Source organism: Typopeltis vanoorti, chromosome 4 (assembly GCF_054136105.1).
Source record: "Typopeltis vanoorti isolate ZY-2024b chromosome 4, IOZ_Tvanoo_1.0, whole genome shotgun sequence".
NCBI lineage: Eukaryota > Metazoa > Arthropoda > Arachnida > Uropygi > Thelyphonidae > Typopeltis > Typopeltis vanoorti.
The window spans coordinates 171,357,438-171,384,383 of NC_143552.1; the positions used below are offsets into that span (position 1 = coordinate 171,357,438).

The following is a 26,946-nucleotide window of genomic DNA, read 5'->3' on the forward strand; positions in this document are numbered from 1 at the left end:
ATGCAAAAGTCTATGTCGTTAATGCCACTTGAATTTCACCATCGTGATTGATCTCTTGAGTGCCACCATCGTGTTCTGTTTAAATAATGCAATTTTATTTAATAAATCATGCTGAAATCGTACAGATACAATACATTATCAAAAATAAACAGTACAACACCAAAATTCAAATAATACCACCAATTATTACTCAAAATAGCACCCCCCCCCATAGCTCTTTTCCAACACTACACATTTTATCTCTAGTGGTGATAATTACCCAATCTCTTTTTTTCATATGTAGTTACTGTTTGAATTCATTAGTCATCCACTTTACACTAAATCATTTTATCTTTTTCACTGAAGAAATGCAATTTGTGATTGCTTTTGATAAATATTTCTTCACTAGTCCACATGTACTTGAATTGCCCTAAGCTTATTTCTTAGAATATTATAGTCAACTGCCTTACGATTCCATAAATTCCTTTCTATTTGAAACTTTTGCATGTCAGCCTCGAAGTCGATATGGATAATACTGGGTAATCACTCTTACTAAGGAGGGACAAGATTGACATATCAGTTATCGGATCGCTTGATGCAAGAACAAAATCTAAAACTCTCAATCCCATGTTTTCTCTACTACATGTTGACTGAGACATTTGTCCCTCAAGAAAGAAAGAAATGTCATTCCCTTACTATTGCATGCTGCTTTCACTACCCTGCTTATACTGCTGTAATCAAAATCTCTCATAATGATCACTCACTGTGCATCCAACTGATGTGGTAAAGATTTCCTGCTCATCATCTTCTGTGTTGTTTGGCCTATAGCAACATCCTACTAAATATCTTTTCCTGCACACCTCCAGCTTACACCATGCACCTTCAAAGCTATTAGTGTCATTTCCTTCCAAATTCTCCACTATGAGGCCTCAACACATAACTCATCATAAGAAACAGTCCACCATCCTGTTTGCTTTTTCTATCTTGCTGAAATATGCTATACCTTTCTACTTCTATGTCAGGACAACATCTTCAGTCAACCATGTTTTACTGATTACAATAATCTTAAGACAGGCTGAGGCTATCAAATTCAACAACTTACTTCCTTTAATCCTGATACTTCTGGTATTTACATAAAGAAACATAAACGTATTGTCACTTTTTCTACCTATTATTATTTCCTCTGGAGTCCGCATGAAAATATGCAATATACCTAACAATCTCCCCTCTCCCAAGTGTTCGTCCATAGAAGAAGCCACACCCCCTGTGGTTGTTCACCCCAGAATCTAGTTTCCCTGCCACAGTCTCATTTGCCACGAGAACAACAATCTCTCCAGATGCTTATGCCCTTTCATGTTCAGATGTAGTCCATCTCCTGCATACAGCTTTTTTCTCTTGTCAAATGCACGCCAATCATCCACATATTTCAGACCTCACTTTTGACACATCCTCAACATCAACCATGCCATTCATTGCTATTGTTCTCCTCCTCAATTCTGCATTATAGTAACTAGGCAAAACAACCTACTGTTTTCTCTAACCCACTTTTCTCTTGCCCAGTTTCTAGCAATAACCTCAAATCCCATGTCACCTGATTCACACTATCTCTGAGATAATTTTTATTAGCCATCACTATCAATATCATCTACATTCTCACTTCACTTTATTGCTATATACACTCTTTTTCATTCCTCCAGGCATACACTCCCCTAATGATGGAGCGGCATCACAAAAAAAGGAGAGCAACTAGTGGTGTGCCCTAGTATCTAGTTCTTGGGCGTCTGCTGTTTAATGTATTAACAACCTAACTGAGGCTCTTCAGTTGTTTGCAGATGATGCAAAGTTGGGTAGGATTAAAGGGAGAACTGTTGATATTATTTCCCTTCAGGGAAATAATATTCATTTCTAAGATTTGAATGGATTTAGCTTGGACAAACGAGTGCAAGGTGCTGCATTTTGGAAAGCAGAAATATAAGCTGTATAATATATTGATGGAGCTATACTGCAAGAAGTGGATGAGATTTGGGGTGAATTTGATAGCAGACTGAAGTTTAGAAGGTATATTGCAAGTTTTACATACTAACCATATCTATTTCATACTAACACTCTCTCTCTGTTCTGACATCAGTGAATTACCTCTTCAAAACACCTAATTTCAGCCACTACATGCTTCCTTTCCCTCTTCATTCACATGAAATAAATGTTATAAAAATGAATATATATAATATTTATGGTACTGAATACATGATTGAATGCCACAATATTGAATCACTATACATTCCAATCCAAACAAATTCATAAAAAACTATAATAAAGGATACTAAAACCAGGATCACTCATTTCTAAGTGCCACAAGTTTATTCGCAAGTCATCTGCAGAAAGATACGTTTCCTGATCACTGTTCACAGAGAGAGAATTGATGACATGTGTATGAGCATTGGTATGTACTCTGTAAGGAATAGCTCCAACCCTAAGATCTCTAACGTTGTTATCTTGAAAATTATAATCACCTGTGCTCTTATACCTTTCAGATACTTTCCATATTTTGATGGTTGTGTCTGTAGAAAGAAAAAAAAATGTTGAATTTCAAAAAATAATCAACGCTGAAAAAAAATGCATCAATCTTTTCATTTATTCCCTCCTAACAGCTTTATTTACTTAACTACATTATCATGCATTCATATATTAAATGTGAAATGATAAAACAAGTCAAATGCTTTCCCCATTTTCTTTACAAGTTGGGCAGAGACAGGGCTGGATTTATACATAATCTAGATAGTCTAAAGCTTAGGGTTTCATTATGGAGCCTTTCATGGAGCCTAAACCTCAATATCGATAACCTAAAATGTATCCACTAGAGGGACCTTTTAATAGTTATAACTTAGATCCACAACAACCTGAAATCAGGTCCTGGGGAGGGAAGTTAGGTGAAGCAGAAGTCAACACACTGCTGCTGTCATTGCTGTAGGTCACTTAGATTTAAAGTCAAACTCCAGACTTTCTATAAGACTGGAATGTAGCAGTCATGCTAAATCAGGGAAATGTGACTAGAAGGGCAGCTGAGAGAAGGATTGCTTTCAGAACAGGAATTACAGTTATGGGAACAGAGAGCCATACAGGGTAGAAGTGGTAATAGGTCTATTTTAAATTTGTTAATATAATTCAGTATATAATTAGCTAAGGAAAATTATTAATGCCAGGAGTATAAAGAACAAAAAGTGGGGAAGCTGATGGATAAAGTCAGTTGAGTGACAGTCAGTCAAGCTGTACCAAATAACGAAAGATTTTTACCTCATGAATGTAGTTAAAACCATGCTCCAGAATCGACGATTCTACGTAACTTTGCAAGGAAAGAAGAGCAGATGGAGAAATCGGAAGAATGGTTTACCTCAAGGAAGCATATTGGCCCCGATGCTCTACAATATTTATACTAACGATCAGCCAACCCACCCAAAAGTGAGGAGGTTTATCTATGCCGACGACACAGTTATATGCAGTCAAGCAAGGAGTTTTGAAGAAGTTGAGAAGAGGTTGACAGAAGCCTTAGAAATACTCTTCAATTACTATGAGACCAATTGCCTGAAGCCTAACCCAAACAAGACTCAGGTATGTGCTTTCCATCTGCGCAACAGGGAAGCAAAACGGCAGTTAAATATTGTCTGGAGAGGAAATGTATATCTTGGAGTTAAGCTGGAAGTACCTTGTCGTATAAGGTACATTGCCAGGAACTAAAAGGAAAAATCTATGCAAGAAATAACATCATAAGAAAAATGACTGGCACGACGTGGGAAGCTCAACCAGAAGTACTTCGCTCGACGGCTTTGTCATTGTGTTTTGCTGCAGGGGAGTATGCTGCCCCAGTGTAGGTGGCATCCTTCCATGTGAAACATTTGGATGTGGCTTTAAATGATACCATTAGGATCATAACCGGATGCCTAAGACCAACCCCAGTCAACAAGCTGTATCCCTTAGCAGGCATAGCACCACCAGGCATAAGACGTCAAGTGGCCGGTGAGATGGAGAAAAAAGCAGATGACGGACAAAAGACATACAATGTACGGCCATATCATCACGGCTTCTCGACTCAAATCGAGGCATAGTTTTATGCAAAGAACTAAACCATTGATCCATAAACCTGAGGAGCGACGCCTTGTTATATGGAGGGAATTGGTTCAACTTCAAGAAGCCCCCATTATTAAGGAAGAGTTAACCAAGGGATATTACCTACCCTATAGCACCTGGAGGACTCTGAACAGTCTTAGAGTGGGAGTGTCCAGATGCAGAAGTAACCTGATGAAAAGGGGTTATGCAGATGATGACAGCTGTGACTGCGGAGACGCCCAAACTGACGAACATCTTTTATGTTGCCCAGATCTAATCGATGTGTGCTCCATGGATGACATTCTGATGGTCAATGACAAGGCGATACAAACTGCTGTTTTTTGGATGGAGAAGATATGATTGGTGTTGTGGACTCGGAAAGTAAAATAAGTAAGTCTATGCACCTTGTTACCAGAGGAAACACTACAGAATATCCAAAGACAAGTGAGATAAGCAACAGAGGCCAAGGTATGGTAAAGGGGAAGAACCTGATAAAATGATAGTTATTAGATAGAGCAGTAAGTGAGGGGAGTCCATCTTTGGAACTGTGTAGGGACAGTTTCTGTATATCAGCTTCTGTATCATAGGTGGGAGAAGAATTTCAGCATATGGAGTGAGACCAATAACCACTTATTGGAGACCTCAAGTGGCTTGAAAGGACTTAACATTTCTTCTTCAGAGCAGGATTTCCAAATTATGTAAAAAAATAAAAATGCAAAAATATATATACAATTAATTAAATAAAATATAAAAATAATTCTTAACCCAACCATGCTAATGTAATTATATGTTTATAACTTCTCATGGGAGTGAGTCACCCATACATAAAATGGATTTATTATTAGTATTATACCCAAATCCTCATGGAATCAGAAGATCCATCATGGTTGGTCAAACAGGCACAGATTACAATATCATAACACAAATTAAAGATACAGTCATACCCCAACTTATGCGAATCCGGAGTTACGCGGTTTCTTATATGTACGTATTCCCGTCGTGCTTCACGCCTCACCACTAGTCGTATCTTTCAGGTGCATGCTACATTTGCCAGTGTCGCACATGCTGTGAACAAGCGCTGACGTGTTTCACGTGGTCTCCATTCATACACGATTTTTTATAGTCTACAAACCTTGAGATTGTTTAATGTTATGTTCTTGTTAAAAATTTTATCATATAAAAAATAATGTCATCCAAAAGAAGCAAGTCCGATTCTTCTACTGCTAGCAAGAAAAGAAAAACATTGACTTTGGAAGCAAAACTCAACATCATTAAGGATTTTGAAGGCAGAATGAAAATTTGCGAGCTAGCAAAGAAGTTCAATCTACAGGAATGCACAGTAAGATCAATCATAAAAGAATGGCTTACAGATTTTGGAGGACATAGATTCTAATGAGGAACGAATTGTAGCCACAAGGCAAGGAATAAAAAAATCATTAGCTTGCAATGAAGAAATTTTGCATGACAAGAAAAAGACATTATGCCGTCAGACGAATCTATTAGATTTTATGAAACCATCGACATCGAAATACCTTTCTTTTTTTTTATGTACGAAAAACGACAAATATGATTATATTTCTTAAAAAATATAGGTGTTTTTGTAAACCTTTGGTCCCAACTGTATGTTTGTATATATACGTTACATGCAAAATTATACCCCGAGTTACGGGAATTCGACTTACGTGCTTTTTGTTGTTCCTACCTACCGCGTAACTTCGGGATTTTACTGTACTAAGAAATTATAATCTTGGTTAAATCCTTTATCCAAGTGTAAGCAAACAAAGTCTGCACGTGAAGTAATTTCATAACTGGGCAACTTGTAGAGAAGCTAATGACTTCACATAACTTTCTTTAGTATCCATAATGAAAAGCACATATCCTTATGGATATGTATAATGCTATGCATTATGACTTACACTTAGCAACACTGCAGTCACATTCCAAAGCAGTGACATATTCAAATCCTATTGAAATCGAATCATGTCAGCACTTCTTTTTTTTTTTTTTGGACATATTAATGACTCTACAAACCATGTTAGAAATAATAATATGAAATTCCCTATGTTTCCACTTTCATATGAAGGTCATCATTTGGAGTATTATTATTATTATTACCCCAACCACCTCACGGAGTCAAGACCCATCTGGGGGTCCTTTTATCATACACACAGCTCATCATACCGTGCCGTGAACACATTCCAACTCCCTGCAGACACCACGCTCTCAGGCAAGGCATTCCAATCATTTACAACTCTGCATGAAAAAAAACCTGCCTCTCACTCCCCTACTCACACCCTCTTTATACAGTTTCCAGGGATGACCTCTGGTTCACCCCTGATCTCCCACTATTTTCTGCAGAACTACTCCAGCCCTGATCCTATAACAACCCCTTACCAACTTGTAGGTCTCTATCATATCTCCCACTCTTCCTCCTGTCCACCAGACTCTGCAAATTGCATCTTCTCAATCTTTCTTCATACTCGACTTTCCAGAGGTCAGAAACTACCTTAGTCAGTCGCCTTTGGACCCTTTCCAACATCTCTTCATCCTTCTGAAAACCAGGTGACCAAATCTGGGCACAATAGTCCATGTGTGGCCTAATCAAAGCCTTATACAATGGAACAAGAATCTCCCTACTTCTACACGTCAGTGTCGTCTGCATCATTCCCAAAAGCCTTTGTGTTGGCTTCACAATTTTGACGATGTGTCCCCTAAATTTTAGATCCTTATCCACTATCACCCCCAGATCTCTTATTTCTTCCACCTCCCACAATATATCCTCACCAAGCATAAATTCTACATCCCATCATAAATTCTACATCCATCTACATCCCAAATTTGTTTTCCAAATTTTAAAACCTCACATTTTGCAATATTGAACTCACATCCCCATTTCCATGCCCAATCTCTCAATCTATTCAAGTCTTCCTGTAAGGCCACAACATCTTCACTGCACTTCATGGTTCGTCCCAACTTTGCATCATCTGCAAACAACTGAATATCTCCATCCAAATCTTCACCTATATCATTAATATAAAAGTTAAACAGCAATGGACCTAAAACAGACCCCTCAGGTACAGTACTAGTGACTTTCCTTTCCCTGGATATCGCATCCCCCATACACAACTTGTTGATACCTATCAGATAGCCAGTCTCCAATACAATGCACTAATCTAATATCCAACCCGATCTGCTCTAGTTTGATTATCAAATTATCATGAGATACTCTATCAAAAGCCTTTGCGAAATCCAAGTATATTACTGTGTATCCTTCTCCTCTGTCCAAGGAAGCAGTCACTTTAGTGTAATAAGTAAGTAGATTACTAAAATATGACCTCCCTTTAGCAAATTCATGCTGTTCATCAAAGATGATACCATTGTTGTCAACCTAACTCTGGATCCTAGTTCTCACAAGCTTCTCCAACAACTTAACCACAAAACCTGACACACAGATAGGCCTATAATTTGATGCTTGAGTTCAATCACCTCCACATATATATGTATGTATACACACACACACACACACACACACATATATATATATATATATATAGAGAGAGAGAGAGAGAGAAGCTATATTACATTTCACACAGTATAATAAAGAGACAATGATTTGAACAACAGTTATTTTACTGTTCTGACCTCTAGTGAAAACTTGGATAACATTAAATTAAAATAAAATGTTCATTGGAGAAATCTTCAAAGTCCTGTTTTTTAGTGTGTTAATGACCCCAATGAACAAACACTTAAATATGAATTAAAAGTTATCAGAAATACCTTCCTAAAAATGGCTACAGCAAAAATAGTATCAAAAAATTCTTCAGAAGACCTTACTTAAAAACAAAGATTAACACACTACAATAAAACTGTAACCATCCATATATTAAAGGGATATCAGATAAAATAAACAGAATACTACAGATATAGAATCTTAAAGCCACCTGTAAATCTCCTTCAAAATTAAAGAACTTTCTCAACTCATCCAAGGATCTTCCCTCCGCTGGCCCACCCTGGAGTATACCATATTCACTGCACCAATAATTTTAACCTATATATTATTATCCAGGCATCCATGGAGTCAAAAGACTCAGGATGGGAGGCCGTTTTTAGGAAACAAAAAGCTTATCATACCACTCCTTGAACTCGTTGACCATTCTTGCCCTAACTACTCTCTCTCTCAGGCAATGCATTCCACGGTTCAACCATCCTCCATGCAAAGAAACCACTCCTCAAACTCTTGCTCACAGCTTTCTTTCATAACGTCCAGGGATGGCTCTTTGTCATTGCTCCTTCCTGCCATTTCACCAACTGAAAGAACTCCCCCCCCCCGCCAATGTCTACCCTGTAACTGCCTCTAAACAACTTAAAAGTCTAGATCATATCATCTCTAGTTCCATCCACCAAACACTGCAGTCCACATTCCCTCAGTTGATCCTTGTAACTGACATTGTACAGTCCTGAAACCATCTATGTTATCTGCCTTTGTACCCTTTCCACAATTAATTTATCCCCTTCAAATCTGAGAACAATAGTCTAAGTGTGGTCTGATCAGGGTCTTATACAACAGAATGATAACTCTTATCTCTGCAGGTCAACATCCTTCTCAGTATTGCAGCAATCCTCTGGGTTATCTTCATCACCTTTGCAATCTGCTCCCTTAATTTCAGTTTTGTATCGATCATCACCCCCAGATCTCGTCTCCCCCTACTTAATCCAGTATAGCTCCTTTAACAGAGTATGCAGCATCTCATCAATGTTTCCCAAACCTCAAGACTTTACATTTTGCTGCATCAAACCGAAACCCATTAATTTGCCCATCTGTCTAGTTTATTCAAAACCTCTGGAAGGGCTGCCACATCTGTACTATTACTGACAACCTTTACCAGCTTCACATCATCAGCTAACAACTGAATATCCCCTTGCAATCCATTGATATAAAGGTTGACCAATACATATCCCATGACCAATACATATCCCTGGGGATCCACAGGGATGTGGATCCCCACTTGTAGCCTTCTGCTTCCTTGATATTGCTCCACCATACACAGCTCTCTGATATCTATCAGACAGCCAATCCTGAATCCATTTGAGTAACCCAATATTTAAACCCATGTGCTGCAACTTAAATATCAGCTTATCATGTGGCACCCTGTCAAACGCCATTGAAAAATCCATAAAAATGGCAGTATGTGCCTTTCCTCTAATCAATTGCTCTTGTCACTTTATTATAAAAGGTAATCATATTACTAAAGCAAGAGCGCCCCTTTACAAATCCATGTTGATTCTCACAGCCCAACACTGTATATAGTCCCTCACTAAATTCTCCAAGACCTTAACAACTGCTGATGACACACAAACTAGCCTAAAATTAGACACTTCCAGTCTGCTACCACTCTTGTGCAGTGACACTATCCTACCTTCCTTCTATTCTTTGGGTACCTTTCCTGCAACCAGACTTTAATTGAAGAGCAAGGTCAATGGAGCTGTCAGTTCTTTAGCACATTCTCTCAAAACTCATGGTGAAATACCATATATTCCCACAGCTTTACTAGTATCCAGAGGAGAGTGTGTTTTATATACTGAGTACATAAAACACACTCTCCTCTTGCACCTCTAAACCTGAACCTGCCTTATCACTCTAGTATTAAAACCTTCTTCTCCAGTATGAAATACTCCAATAAAGTGCTCATTGAAATCCACGTATCACTGCATCAGTCACTCTATTCCCATTTTTATTGCACAGTGTCATTCTTCAACAATCATTTCTCCTCCTACTGGACACTAGCTAAAAATGCCCTAGGATTTTCTTTGGATCTTAGTGCCAATCTCTTCTCATATTCCAGTTTTCCCTTCGTCACCATAGTGGTCACTCTACTGGTCTGAGTCTTATATTCTTCGTGTATCTACCCTCCATCCCCTCTCCTTATATCTCTTCCATAATCTCTTTTTCAACTGCAGTTCCTGTTTGATACTGTTTGTCATCCATTTGACAACAAATTGTGTCTGCTTCTTCACTCATGGAATACAGCTTACTATCGCTGCTAACAAATATTCCTTCACAATTTCACAAGCACTAGTGATATCCTGGCCTTTCAATTCTGCCCCTAGTTGATACCTAAGACTATTATAATCACTTGCCTTATAATTCCACATACGTTCCCTTTTCTTTGATACATTTGCATGTCTATTCATCTTCCAAGTCAAAACCATATGGTCACTCTCTCCAACTGGTGGGAGAGCTCTCATCTCACTTATTATCAGCTCTTATGACGCTATGACCAAATCCAAAACTCTTGTTCCCTCTATTACATGTTGCCTAAGCTATTTGTTCCTCGAGACTAGAAATTCCATCCCATTATTACTACATGCATTTTCCTCTTCCCAGCTACTATTGTATAAGCTGGGAAGATGTTATGGGAGATTTTAACTACTGCAGTAGTTAAAATCTCCCATAACAATCATTCTTCTTGCTTGCCAAGCTCAACTGCCTAAACATCTCCTGCTCCCCACCCTCTGTGCACCATGGTTTGTAGCAACACCCCACTAAATATCCTGTATTTGCCACTTCTACCTCACACCATATGCTTTCAAAATCATTAGTTTCACTGCCTTGCAAAGCCACCAATCTTAGAGGACATAAGTCATCACCTAGTCCACTGCAACGTTTTCCTTTCCTATCCTGCCACTTTCATTCCTGTCATTATATCATCTTCCGTCAGCCACATCTCAAAGATCCCGATAATCTTTGGCCAAGCTGATGCTATCAGTGCATCCTTTATTTCAGATACCCCTGGTATTAGTATAGAGTATAAAAATGTCACTGCTTCTATACCTATCATTGTCCCCTCTTGACCCCACTGGACTCAGTGTTACCTGATGTCGTCCCCCTTCCACCAAGCACCCATTCCCACAAGAGGCCATCCCTGCTCCCATCCACTCTGGGAATTCTAGTTTCCCTGCATTGACACACTGACTCGTTCAGAAAACAGCAATCTCTCCAGATGCCTTCGTCCTTCCTCATTCGAATGCCAGCGATCTCTTTCATACAGTTCCCTACTGTCCTCAAATGCCCTCCAAGCATCCACATATTCGAATCCTTTCTTCTGACACATTCTGGCTATTCAGTATTACTGCTCTTCTGCTCAGCTTATCACTATCATACTTAAGCAACACACACACACACACACACACACACACACACACACACACACACACACACACACACACACACACAACCTTTCCTGTCTGCATTTTCTTTTGTACAACCTCAAGAAAGAATCTCGGATATCTTGCAGCCTGATTTACATTGCCTTTCAAGTTATTTGTACCCACCATCACAATCATTTCATCCATCCTTTCACCCATCTTAATTGCCATAGCCACATTTTCTATCGTCCTCCAGGCAAACATACCTCTGGCATCCTATCTTGCACAGCAGAGGTCATCGAGTCTCCATACATCACACCTCTTACCACTCTGTTACTTGATTGTTCACCTGCATCCCTCACTCTCTCTCTCTCTCTCCTCTAACCATTTCTTTCTGTGTTTCCCTACTTACCTGCTGTCCTGGCATCACTCTATCCCTGGTTCCAGCACTCCCTCGCATTGTTCTCATTTCCTCTGACTATTACCATTCTCCCCTCCACTATCATTCCCTCTCTCCTACTGTTTCCATTCTCTCCTCTTTTATCATTCCCAAAACTCTCTCTCACTCCTACTCGGATTTGCCTTGCATTCATCTCTTCCATTCTCCTTATAGGAGAAACAGAACACACAATTCCTATCAGACAAAACCACATAAACGTCACATTATGTTTAATAAGTATGGTGAAGCTGGTCTTTCTGATCATGCCCTGAATACTTTACATAGAATTGATTGGAAAAGCCCTGTTGTTCGCATCACACCAAAACATGGTATGAACGTAAATTTAAGGAGGCCTGTGAAATTCTTATCAACCACCCTAATCTTAACAATAATGATGGTCCAAAAATCCCACGAACATGGAAGGCACGTTATGTGGGTAGAATATGTGCCTTCCAAGACCTTAAATCTAATATAGTAATTCTCATGTAAAATTAGGACATCATTTTTGCTGTGATAAAATAAAACTATCTATAGAAAAAAAAAATTTCCTGATGCTGCCTTAAATAAAATATAACTTTGATATAGTTATTTTATTTATTTCATTTATTTTAATTTAATATAATCTAATTTTTCACTAGAGGGAAGGCCAGTAAAATCACTGTTGATCAAATCATTATCTCTTTCGCATACTGTGGGAAATGTAATATAGCTTCTCTCTCCCTCTCTGTGTGTGTCTATATATATATATATATACAGGGTGTTCGGGATAAATTTGACAGTTTCGTAAGGAAAAAGAAAATCTTCTTTGTATCTATTAAATTTAATGAATTGACAAAAAAACATTACAGGCAGAGTTAATTACAATACTATCAACAAGATTTACTCAAAATAACCACCATTAGCATCGATCACAGCTTCAATTCTGCTTCGGAACCTCGAACAAGCTGATGCTACAGTCTCCCTGGGAAGGGCCGCAAAAACTGTTTTAATTTTATCCATTAACTGGGCTTTTGTATTACTGGAAGTGCGATTGGTGTCTTTTTCAACTGCGCCCCATACAAAATAATCCATGGGGTTAAGGTCTGGGGAGTTTGGAGGCCAAACATTTGGACTGGTGAAGTCGTAGAAATTTTCAGACAACCATTTTTGACTTTTCCCAGAGGTGTGGCAAGGGGGCCGAATCCTGCTGCCATACATACGGCCTACCATTGGCTACCCTTGTTATCCAGGGCTTGACTACAGTTAGCAACTCCACGAACAAAGCCCGAATTCCAATGCCAGGGTTCTTCAACACCTGTTCCTGCAGATTTGCGAGGAATTCTGCTGTACGAACGCAATCAGATCGTCTGCTAGGGATCTTTCTTCTTGCTACATCCTCGTAGTCACCATTGCAAGTCTCTAGTTCATGCCTGATTGTTTTTACTGTATTCAGGGAGCATTGGGCAGCAGTCGTAATATCCTTATTTTGATGGCGGGCACGAATCATCATGATACAAGTTATTCTCTTCCATGATTCAGGTGGGTTCTAGCTATCCATCCTTTCTGACATCTTGTATATGAATGAAGAAGGGTCCAAACTTTTAAATGAAGAGAAGTGTGTGTTAATACATGTAACTTACGGAAAAATATAATTAATTATAAATATGTCAAATTTATCCCGAACACCCTGTATGTGTGTGTGTGTGTGTGTGTGTGTGTGTATGTACTCCAGACCTTATTATGAAGGTTGAAATATCAGAAAATTAAAATTATTTCTAACACGGTTGTAGAGTCCATAATTTGTCTAGAACGAATGCTGATCACCATGTAACACTAAAGGAAAGGATGTCAGCACTTTCTGATATTACTTATCCTAATGTGGTATTGCTAGCAAACAACCAAAGCAAAAAACTTCTCAATCCTCGAATGTCACTGAATCGCGTGGAAAGACTCATGGGTTCACCATACATATTAATTTATTTTTAACAGTATTGATGAGAACACAGACTGATAAGAAAATAATTACTATTTATTAACTTATTTGTTGATGTTTTGCTGGTATTAAATACAGCATATTCAGATTTCAAGTCCAACTTGAAATCTGAATGTGTGGACAGACTTATGTGTTCGTCGAACATGTTGTTTATTTTTTTTACGGTATATATTAAAACACAGAAATAATTAATTTATTAACTTATTGCTGATATTTCGCTGGTGTTATAACCAGCATCTTCAGAGCACAAAAACACAGTTTGTTACAATACGCGAGACTATGAAAACATGGTGTAATCAGCAGACTGGTTAAACAAAATTGTAGCAGCAACACAAAAACTAGAGTCTTGATTTTTGGGCGCCCTCTATCTGAATTTTTTTTTTCTTTTTTTTTTTTTCAGATAGAGGGTGCCAAAAAAATCAAGACTCTAGTCTTTGTGTTGCTGCTACAATTTTGTTTAACCAGTCTGCAAATTACACCATGTTGTCCAAGTCTCGCGTATTGCAACAAACTGTGTTTTTGTGCTCTGAAGATGCTGGTTATAATACCAGTGAAATATCAGCAATAAGTTAATAAATTAATTATTAACTTAGTTTCTGTGTTCTAATATATACCGTAAAAAAATAAACAACTTGAAATCTGAATATTGATGTTGATTCAAAGTATTGATAAGAACACAGACTGATAAGAAAATAATTACTATTAATTAACTTATTTGTTGATGTTTTGCTGATATTAAATCCAGCATATTCAAGGCACATCTGAAAAGATATCTAGAGTGCTCAATAAACATCAGCTATTATTATTATAAGACCTCATGGAGTCAAAGACTCATCTGGGAGGTCCTTTTATCACACACACATATCATACTGCATATTAAACACACTCCTTGCAGACACCACACTCTCAGGCAAGGCATTCCAATCATTCACAACCCTGCATGAAAAAAACCTGCCTCTCGCTCCCCTACTCACACCCTCTTTATAGTTTCCAGGGATGACCTCTGGTTCTCCCCTGATCACCCACTATTCTCTGTAGAAATTCTCCATCAGTGATCCTATAACAACCCCTTACCAACTTGTAGGTTTCTATCATATCTCCCCTCTATCTCCTTCCACCAGACTGCAAATTACATCTTCTCAATCTTTCCTCATACATGAAACTCCAGAGGTCAAAAACTACCTTAGTCAGTCGCCTTTGGACCCGTTCCAACATCTCTTCATCTTTCTGAAAACCCGGTGACCAAATCTGAGCACAATAGTGCTTGTGTGGCAAAATCAAAAACTTATACAACGGAACAAGAATCTCCCTACTTCTACACATCAGTGTCCTCCGCATCATACCCAGAAGCCTCTGTGTTGTCTTCACAATTTTGGTGATGTGTCCCCTAAATTTTAGATCCTTATCCACTATCACCCCCAGATCTCTTATTTCCTCTACCTCCAACAATATATTTGAACCAAGCATAAATTCTGCATCTCATCTTTGTTTTCCAAATTTTAAAACCTTACATTTTGGAACATTGAACTCACATCCCCATCTGCTCTAGTTTGACTGTCAACTTATCATGAGGTACTCTATCAAAAGCCTTTACGAAATCGAAGTATATTACTGTGTATTCTTCTCCTCTGTCCAAGGAAGCAGTCACTTTATTGTAATAAGTAAGTAGATTACTAAAACATGACCTCCCTTTAGCAAATCCATGCTGTCCATCAAAGATAATACCATTGTTTTGAACCCAACTCTGGATCCTAGTTCTCACAAGCTTCTCCAACAAATTAACCACAACACCTGACATGCAGATAGGCCTATAGTTTGATGCTTGAGTTCGATCACCACCTTTATGAAGTGGCACAATCTTGACCTCCTTCCACTCCTTAGGAACTTGACCGAGTGCAAGACTCGTATTAAAAAAATATGTCAACTCCCAGGTGTCAACTCCCTGGCACATTCCTTCAGAATACGCAGCGATATATTATCAAGTCCCACAGCCTTATTTACATCTAGTTTACTCAACTCCCTAAACACCTCTTGCTCACTTACAGTCAGTGTCTCCTCCCCATCATCAACTGCTCTCAATCTCTCAATGAAGTCACATTCACAAGATTGAAAGATAATAATGAACTGCTCATTAAGTATCTCCACCACACATTCTGCAACAGCTGTCTTTATACCATTTTCTCCAATCAATGTCATCCTTCCATAATCATTCTTTCTTTTGCTGGATACATATCAAAAGAACTCCCTAGGATTCTTTTTGGCTTCATTAGCTAACTGCTGTTCATACTTCTCTTTAGCTACTCTCTTTGCCTGGTCTTTGTAGACCTCATGAAATTGGTTATTTCCACTTCTCTTATGCTGCCACCACAATGCCCTTTTTCTCTGTATTGTATGCTTAAAATCTTTATTCATCCATTTCACACCTACCTTATTTAACCTTCTCACCCTTGGAATACAATTAGACATTGCATCTACTAGATAGTTTTTGAAAATCCCCAAAGCTGCATTGATCTCTTTTCCAGCTAACTACTCATTCCACACTACACCCGCAAACTGTCTCTTGAGCTCTTCATAATCACCCCCCCTTGTAGTTCCACATATACCTTTTCTCACAGAGGTCCTCGCATTACTGGCAACCAAGCAGGTAATCACTCATGGTCACTCTCACCAATTGGTGGGTGATTTGACAACTCATTTACAATTACATTTCCTGATGAGATGACCAAATCCAACACCCTTAATCCTCGTGTGCCCTCTGTTACATACTGTCTGAGGTAGTTATCCCTCAAAAACTCAAGAAACTAATTTGCTTTACTTCCAGTTGCTATCTCTTCATTCCAGTCTATATTGTCATAATTAAAATCACCTATAATGATCACCTTTTACTTATTTGCTTGGCTAATTTCCCTATATATTTCACTATCACCACCATCCACATTACCAGGTCTATAACAACATCCCACCAAGTATTTGATTCCATTCACCTCTATCTCACACCATACTACCTCAAAACCACTGGCTCTATTTCCCTCTTGCATCTCCACTTCATATGGACATAACTCTTTCTCTATCATCAATAGCACTCCCGCCCTTCTTACCCCCCCCCCCTCTGTCCTTACGAAACACATCATACCCTTCCATCTCTATTCCTGTCAGGATGCCATCCTCTTCCGACCATGTCTCACTTATTCCGACAATCTTTGGGGAACAGACGCAATTAGTGCAACCATTTCATCTGCCATGTTTCTTATTAGTTCTATTAGTTCCACTGATACCACTCACTCGATGTGATCTTTCCATGCTCGACTGGGGCCATTTCCCTTTCTGCTTCTTCATTTCAGAACCCTTTTCAATTCCAACTGTTTCCTCTTGATCCCTGATCATCCCATTCCTTTTCTGCCTACACATGCTCTCACCTCCTCTTGGAGCATCCACCTTTCTCAGGCTGTGTACCCCTGTCTGCCCTGAGCCTCCCCGTTTCCCTGCTCCTCTTGCATACCCATTCTCTCATTTTCTATACACATACCACTGACTTCCCCATTCATATCCACTTCTTCAATCTCTCCTATCTTACTCTCCTGCTCTTCAACATCACTCCCCTCTCGATCCGATTCATTCTCTCTATTCACTTCTCTACCTTCCAGCAGCAGTCTCTAAGCAACTCACACCATAACCACTGAAATGCAGTCCATCGCTCCCATACAGCTCACTTCGTCCCTCAAACTCATTCCACACATTAACAAACTGTACTCCCATCTCCTCACACATTTCAGCCAGCATATCATTCATAACCCTTGCTCTCTGCTTTATTTCACCACAGTCATACCTAGGCAACACACTAACCACCCTTCCTGTCACACTATTCTCTTTTATCCTTCCAAGCAGCCTCCTGATATCCATTCTGACACACTCTTTGTCCTCTCTCAAATCATTTGTGCCAATTAATACCATTAACTCTTTTGCTCGCTCCTGCCTCATATCCAATGCCTCAATCACTCTACTCATTTTACTGCCTGGAAAACCTACCTTCTGCATTCTATCCTCTAGCACACCTTTGATAATGGAGTCGCCATACAACGCCACTCGATCATCTTTCGTTAACTCTTTCATGCCATCATGATTTATTTTAATAGTTTTGACCTGAATTCTCTTAATTTCATTCCGCATCCAATCCAATTCAACTTCCGAATCTCGCGACACATTCTCTCTATCATTCAATCTTTCTAACTTTCTAACTCTCGATCCTCTCTTCTCACTTTCACTCTCAATTCATCTTTCTTTGTTTCTGTACTTTCGGTCTAACATGTGTCTAACCTTTGGTATCATTCTTCTCACTTTCACTCACCTTTCTTTGTTTCTGTACTTTCAATCCAACATGCGTCCAACTTTCACTATCATTCATTCTTTTGATTTTTTTCACTTTCGATTTCTTCGTCACGCCATTTCTAGTTTCATTCGCTCTCTCAATTTTGTTTCCTTCTGCCACTCTCGCCTCACTTTCATCCGTTTATGTATAGTATTTAAACCTTATGTCAAATTGCAACTCTCATCCATTCACCAAAGCACAGAATCTCTCCTTTATCACATCCAGGAGTCTATGAAGTACATCTGACATTGTTGTTATGGCAAGTCAGGTCTAGCAGACTATGGCTTAGACACACCTCCACACAGGATCAATTGAAAAAAAAAAAAAAAAAAAAGTGCTACACAGAAGTTATAAGTCAGAGACTGTTTTAAACCAAAAATTTGGGAGACAGTCATCTTAAGACCTAATTAATACTTGCTTTCTCTTTTTTAAAATTTTTTTTTTTTAACATACATGGTGCCTAATTAAGACTTTATTCTTCGTGTTGAAATTGTTTAAACTACACCATTGTTATACCAGATTGTTGTTGTTTTGTGTACTGTGACAAACTGTTTTTTGTGCTCTGAAGGTATTAAATCCATCATCTAAAATATAAGCAAATAAGTTGATAAATAGTAATTATTTTCTTATCAGTCTGTGTTCTCATCAATACCGTTAAAAATAAATTAACACATATCACTGAAAATATAAATCAAACAACAGTCAGTTCTAGAACCTTGTGATATCCTACATTTCACATTTCTACTGCAGACACTGGGTCCTCATACACCGCTCACAGGCACTTTAGTCAAACATCTCTGTAATCAAGTTACCAAATCACTATCCATCCATCCTTAAACTCAATTTTGACAGTTCTTTGTCATGTGGTACTTTAAAATAGAGCAAAGTCAGAAAACCACCATAAAAACATCTCCTCTGCCTAACACGCTTGTTGCTTTTCATCATAAAATATAAACAAGTTACTGAAGCAAAAGTTCCCTTAACTCATCCTGCTCTGTTGAAAGATTTCCATTCTCATTAATCCTAATTTGTATTCTGTCTCTAACCAGCACCTTGAATACCTTCACCAGAACACCTGATATATACATATTGGCCTATAGTTAGTTACCACTAAATAGGAATCTCTCTCTCTCTCATACAACAGCACTATTTTCCCTTCTGTCCACTGTTGTCAGACTCTCATTCAACAACTAAGTTAAGCACTAATATTATTAATAATAATACAGTATTATTATTAATAATAATAGATAAAAACTAGAGAGGACTTACTTTAAAAAATCAAGTAGAAAAGCATGGAGCCTATTAAAGAAGTTAGGTGGAGGTAATCCAATCACTGGTAAAGTTAATTTGGTGGCTCCAGATCGAATTGCCTGTCGAATAACCTCGTTGTCTAGATCCCCTGGAGGTCATCAACACACATGGCAGGTTAAAAGAACACTCAGAAATTTATGACAAATTGCAGATGGTAGTTCCCAATTTTCAAGAGAATTTACCACAGATGAAATAACTGAGGCCTTAAAAGGGGTGAAAACCATCCAAGCAGCAGGCTTAGAATGGTATTCATCCTGAATTCTTGGTTAACCATGTCGCCGTCAATATGGATAAAATACATCACTCCTCTATACTTCGTATCCATCATATATTTCAATGTAATCAATGGTATTACAATTTTAATATGCACTTCGCATCCATTGTAACCTGGACGTATATATACGTCTTGGCCAGTTGGGTGGTTAACTGTAGAAAAAATGCTCGTCAATGGCTAATAAGTTTTTTTTTTTTCTCACATTTTAAGGATGGGAAACCTTCCAACAGCCTTTAAGAGAACCAAAATAATAGCCATATTAAAACCTAACAAGACTCAAGATCAAGCGGGAGCAATCTCCAAATTGTGCTCCCCAGTTGCTGTTGTAAGCTGCTTAAGAGCCTCCTCCTCCACCTTAACAGAATTGGGCCAAAAATATATGAAGTTATCCGTGTTAGGCTTTAGGGCTCAATGTAGTTGTACAGACCAAGTACCAAGCCCTACTCATATCAAAGCAGGCTTTCAGAGATGTTTGAAACTTCTGTTGTGTTTGTTGATCTTAATGCTGCATATTTATTATTATTATTATTATTGTTCCGGGCAACTCCAAGGAGTCGACGGACTCATCGAGGGAGGCCCTAACATCATGTCAAGAACAACTATTCGACATTCACACAGTATCTATCATACCTTGCCTTGAACTCATTCATGGTCGTAGCACCCACAACAGACTCTGGAAGCTCATTCCACTCATTCACTACTCTCCAAGTAAAAAACCTAGCTCTAACACCCTTGTCAACCACGCTCTTGCCCAGCTTCCATTCATGAACCCTAGTCTTCCCACCACCAGTCATATTTTCAAAAATATCATCTGGATCAATCTTATAGAAACCCTTCAGTAATTTGAATATCTCAATCATATCACCCCTCCTTCGCCTATCGACCAATTTCTGCAACCCACAAATCTTCAACCTATTCTCATAAGGTTCATTCCACAGACCTGCTATCATCTTGGTCACTCGTCTCTGGATCCTCTCCACTTCCTCCCCATCACGAAGAAACCCTGGTGCCCATAACTGGGCACAGTAGTCCAGATGGGGTCTTATCAAGGCTCAATACAGAGGAACAACAACTTGTTTGTCTCTGCATGTTAAAGTATTTTTCAGAAGCCAAGTGATTTGGTGAGCTGTTTTAGTCATTTTTGCAATGTGCCCTCTAAACTTCAATTCCCTATCCACCAACACTCCAAATCCCTGGCCTCATCAATCTCCTGGAGTACGGTTCCACCAATGCGATATACTGCTGCTATTCTTTTCACCCCAAAGTGCTTAACCTTACACTTTGGCACATTAAACTGACATCCATTTTTCCTAGCCAGTCCTCCAAACTATCCAAATCATCCTGTAAAATTTTGACATCCCGTGCACTCATAATTGCTCTACCCAACTTTGCATCATCAGCAAACAAGTGAACACTTCCTCTGAAATCCTTTCCAATATCATTGATGAACAAATTGAAAAGCAGTGGTCCAAGAACAGAGCCCTGTGGCACTCCACTAGTCACAAGCTGTCTTTTAAACTCCACTCCTGAATAAACCACTCTCTGGTATATCTTCTTCAACCACCCTCCTATCCATCTCACCAACCCTATATCTATCCCCATCTGCTCCAGTTTACTGATTAGGGTTCTATGTGGTATCCTATCAAAAGCCTTGGCAAGGTCAAGTAGCATCACTGTAAACCCATTACCCCTATCCAGATCAGCCATCACTGTGTTATAAAACATGAGTAAGTTACTGAGGCATGATTACCCTTCACAAAACCATGTTGTCCCCCATACAATATCCCATTTTCATCTATCCAATTCTGTATTCTTTTCTTGACTGATTTCTCTAAGACCTTGACAATGATTCCTGATATGCTAATCGGTCGGTAATTTACAACAGCAGTCTTGGAAACCACCGTTATGCAGTGGAACTATTTTCCCCTCTTTCCACCCCCTCGGGACTAACCCAGACCCGAGACTCAAATTAAACTAAATGGTCAAGGGTACTGACAATTCTTTAGCAGCTTCTCGTACAACACGAGCTGGTATACCATCCAATCCCACAGATGTATTGACATTGAGGTTATACAATAGACTACTCACCTCCACTTCATTCACCACAATTCCCGTATAATCTACTGGTTTATTCGTTTCTGCAATGTCACCACCTGGATGATATATTCTTGCAAAGTGCTCACTCAGTAACTCAACTATATCAAGTGATTCAGTTATCTCCCTACCATCGGCATTCTTTAAAATCATTCTGCCATGTCCATTTTTCCTTTTACTTGCTACCTATATAAAAAACTGTTTAGGATTCTCTTTAGCCTACATGGCCAATGTTATTTCGTAATCCTTTTTTGCTTTTCTTACCACACTCGTTACCCTTCTGGCCTGCGCTTTATATCGTTCGTATGCCTGCCAGTCACCTTTCTCTTAGTTGTTTCTTTTTTTGCAGCTCAAGCTTAATGGTGTTATTCATCCATTTAACTCCTACTTGATATATTATTCGGACTCTAGGTATACAGTCAGCCATTGCTTCATGCAAACACTTCTTAAATACCTCCCATGCACTATCGACTTCTAGTCCTTGCAGTTTTACATGCCATGGCACTGAACCAATCAAACTCCTAAGCTTGTCATACTTTCCAGCCCGATAATTCCACATGTACCCTGTCTTAATTGAAAATTCTACACCTTTAGCCACCTCCCAAGTCAAGACCCTATGATCACTCTCAACGATTGGTGGCAATGTGGTCATATTTGTTACAGCCAAATCCTCAGATGTAATTACTAGGTCAAGCACTCTCTGACCCCTAGTATTTTCCATTACATGCTGTCGCAGATAGTTATCCCTTAATAACCGCATAAAATCCAATTCCTTCCTCCTGTGTGTCCTCTCCTCACTCCAATCAATGTGACCATAGTTGAAATCTCCCATAATAATCACCCTCCTTACAATCATTTCTTCTATTTGCTTGTGCATACTGTCACCACCATCTTTTCCATCACCTGGTCTATAGAAGCACCCAATTGTATATTTAGTTCTGCTAGCTACAATCTCACACCAAATGGCCTCAAATGTGCTCTTTTCTCTATCCTGCAATTCAACTTCTATTCTCCTTGGCTGCAGCTCATCAGCTATCATCAACAATACTCCACCCACCATTTTATTCCCTCTGTCATTCCTGAACACACTATACCCATCACATTCAATCCCACTAGCTATATCATCTACAGTCAGCCATGTTTCACTAATACCAATAACCTGTGGTCTGGAAGTGTCAACCATGGCCAAAAACTCTTCCTTCTTGTTCCTAATACTCCTAGCATTAGTGTACATGAATTTAAGACCCCCATTAGCCCCAACCCTATCTTGATGCCTTATATTAACTATCCCACTCTGATTTGTTGTCCTTATTTGCTCTGGCATATTATATTCATTCTTACATTCAACTGCCTCCCTAAGGACTGTATATCTACTCCCCCCCCCCCCTAATAAATCTAGTTTCCCTGAATTTGCACATCCACCACATTCAGCAACACTTTCTCAAGTCTTCTTACACCGTAACCATTCAAATGCAAGCCATCCATCTTATATAGATCCTTTCGCCCATTGCACTCACTCCACACGTCCACAAATTCCACACCACTCGTCATACATAACACACGCATAAAGTCATTCGCAATTATGGCCCTCCTTTTAAACATTTCACTGTCATACCGTGGCAAAAGACTAATCATTCTAACTCTCTCACTCTTTTCTTTTGCTACCTCAAACAATTCATTCAGGTCTTCTATCATTTCCATTTTGTCTCCTTTCAAATCATTCGTACCTGTCACAAAAATCATTTCTTTCACCCTTTCCTTTTGCTCTCTAATAGACTCAGTTACATCCTTTATGGTCGCACCAGGTTGGTACGATTTTGTCAAATCCTCTACTATCACACCTCGTACTAACGAGTCTCCATACAGCACTCTATCCTTCATTTTGTTCATGTTCACACTCATACATCTATTTTTCTTGTCATACTTTTTATTATTGGCTGGTTCATTTAGTCGACTTTTGTTCATACGCTCTAGCTGCTGTTTTGCCCTTTGTATCACACCATTCAACAACGCGATCTCACTCATTGCATCTATCTCATCTTTTTTATTCTCAGTAAAACCATTAATACTATCATTCACACTTTCTACATTCACTCTCACAATTCTCTGGTACAACCTCGCCGTTTCTTGTCATATCCCTATTTTCTTCATTCTGAATTTTTAACAAAAATATCACACTCACGATCCAAAATACTCTTCAATTTCTCATTCTCCCTAAATTTTCTACACACATTCACTCCTTTATTATCATCTAACCGCACTCCGACCGCACTCCGCAAAGCGTACATTTCGCAGCTAGTACACTGAATCATCTCTTTTATATTACCGTTCTTTGATAAAGATGGCGAACCATCATTACTGGCCGCCATTTTCCATATGACACGATATGGAAAGAGGGGCTGCCATAGAAGCTGATACGAGTCATACCATGCCAATGCATCATACGACTTATTGGTAACATGCTTTCTGACAGGTTCTTTCATGTGGTACTGGGAAAAACAATAAGCAAACTGAGAAATCTGAACAATGGGCTCCTGCAGGGCTCAGTATTAGCACCAATATTATTTAACTTATATACATCTGATCTACTGACAACTATGTCAAGAAAATTTGCTTATGCTGATGACACAGCCCTCACCACCCAACACAAGAACATCAAAGTAACTGAAGATATTCTCACAAATGACCTTAGAACCATCGGGGAATACTTCCATAAATTGAGACTAACATCAAACTTCAATAAGACCGAGGTTAGCTCTTTTCACCTAAACATCAAATTGGCAATTAGGAAACTTTAGGTAAGCTTTAACAACATCATGTTGTGGCACCAAGATTTCCCTAAATATCTGGGTGTTAACTTGAATAGAACACTATCTTTCAAAAATCTGGAGAATAACTCTTTAAAGATCAGAACCGATAATAACATAATACAAAAACTGGTTCCACATGAGGTTCTGCTATTACACTGCGATGCTCCACGTTGGGCCTAGTCTACTGTGCAGCAGAATATTGCTCACCAGTATGGCTAAACAGTCCTCATATCAAGAAAATCGATATGCAAATAAATGCAGAGGACAATTACAGGTTGTGTCAAATCCACTCCTGTCTACTGGCTTCCAACTTTGAGCAATATTGCACCACCGAACCTGTGCAGACAAGATGCTCTAGTAAAAGAGAACAAAAAAAAAACAAAAAGCTATCCCCTGTTACCAATACATGAAGACCTCCCATATATAAATCACTTTAAATCTCAACGACCTCCACTAATACTGGCTGAAGAACTAGTAAATAGCAATTAAGACGTTAATTTGAAATGGCTAGAAACTTGGAAAGAAAAATCGCCACCAGTCTTAAACAAGTATATCCTTCCCAACCAAAATCCGAAAGGGATTGAGCTTCCACGTCATCTATGGAAAAGCTTAAATAGGATATGCATAGGACATGGTATCTGAAAAGACAGCTTACACAAGTGGGGAAGATCACCTATATCCTGATGTGACTGTGGAGCCATAAACCAAATCATCCAGCACATCGTGGAGGATTGCAGTATACAAGCCTACTCTGGTGACCTGAGAGACTTTTTTTGAGGCAGATCCTTCAGCTCTTGAATGGCTAGCTGAACTAGACTTAAAATTTTTCGTGACTTTTTTACCTGATATTTGTATATGTGCATTAAAGATACCAAGAAATTATATACTTGGTTTAATACTTATCCAAGTGTATGCAAAAAAGTTTGCACCTGAACTATTTTCAGGACTGGGGCAACTCGTGATAAAGGTGGTATGACTTCACATCACTTGCCTTAGTATCCCATAATTCCTCCCATCGTGACGGGGGAATCTTTATGTGGACTTTTTCAATCGAAGGTGAGTTAGCCGATCTCATATGGAGGTAGCAGGGTTTTTTCTCCCAGAAACCGTTGTTTGTCTGTATGCGGGATGAAAAACTCAGGTTTTTCATCCCGCATACAGACAAATCGGCCCTTCAGAACACACGCAATTTACAGACAAAAAATACTAGTTGTGGTGGCGGTGCTGGGCGTTGATGGAGATAATTGGTAGAGATTCGGTGTAAGGTGGAAACAGTTGTATAGTAGGTGTCCTCCTGCGATGAGTCTTCAGACTCCTTGGAGGTGTCACGAATAATAATAATAATAATAATGCAAAGCACATATCCTTTTTTTTTATTATTATTACATCACACCTCCAGGGAGTCCAAAGACTCATCGAGGGAAGGCATCTTCTCTACAACTCTTCGTCTCACTACTCCCCCAACCTTCATCATCTACCACCAATGCCATCTATCGCCGACTACCACCACTAGTACTTTCACAGACAATCACAAACATCCATGCCCAAGGCAGGATTTGAACCCGCAACCTTTTGGCTGGAGAGCAGATGCACTACCCACTCGGCCAACCAGGCCGGCATATCCTTACAGACATGTATAATGCTATGCATTATGGGAAGAATCACTACCTAGATCGGTTTCGACCTTTATTGAGGTCTCATCAGTGGGAGCCTGACCCATAGGTGATACAAATTAAAGATACCAAGAAATTATATATTCTTATAAATTATCATTATATTATAAATCATATTGCCTTCTGAAAACCAGGTGACCAAATTTGGGCACAATAGTCCATGTGTGGCCTAATCAAAGCCTTATACAACAGAACAAGAATCTCCCTACTTCTACATGTCAATGTCCTCCGCGTCATTTTCAGAAGCCTTTGTGTTGTCTTCACAATTTTGGCTATATGTCCCCTAAATTTCAGATCATTATCCACTATCACCTCCAGATTCCTTACTTCCTCAAATGGTCAATGAGTTTAAGGAATGGTATGATAGACTGTGTTTCTTAGGGGGGGGCCTCCCCTCGATGAGTCTTGACAGACTTTATATTCTTAGGAAGGACCTCCCACGATGAGTCTTTTGACTCCATGGAGGCCTGAATAATAATAATAATATATCTTCACCAAGCATAAATTCTGCATCCCATCTTTGTTTTCCAAAATTTAAAACCTTACATTTTGCAACATTGAACTCTCATCTCATTTCAGTGCCCAATCGCTCAATTTCTTCAAGTCTTCTTGTAAGGCCAAAACATCTTCACTACTCTTCATGGTTCGTCCCAACTTTGCATCATCTGCAAACAACTGAATATCTCCATCCAAATCTTCACCTATATCGTTAATATACAAGTTAAACAGTAATGGCCCCAAAACAAACCCCTAAGGCACTCTAGACTCGTTTGCTTTTTAA

The 26,946-nt window shown here is 39.0% G+C and overlaps 1 protein-coding gene across 1 annotated transcript in view; it reads right to left on the minus strand.

Annotated features, from left to right (window-relative positions):
• The window catches only part of LOC150107843 (protein phosphatase PP2A 55 kDa regulatory subunit-like), a 282,326-nt gene that overhangs the window by 241,024 nt on the left and 14,356 nt on the right, over positions 1–26,946 (minus strand). The window contains exon 2 of the mRNA XM_090391589.1: positions 2,301–2,537. Coding sequence (XP_090247715.1) covers positions 2,301–2,537 — 237 coding nt within the window. The remainder of the gene's footprint in view (positions 1–2,300; positions 2,538–26,946) is intronic.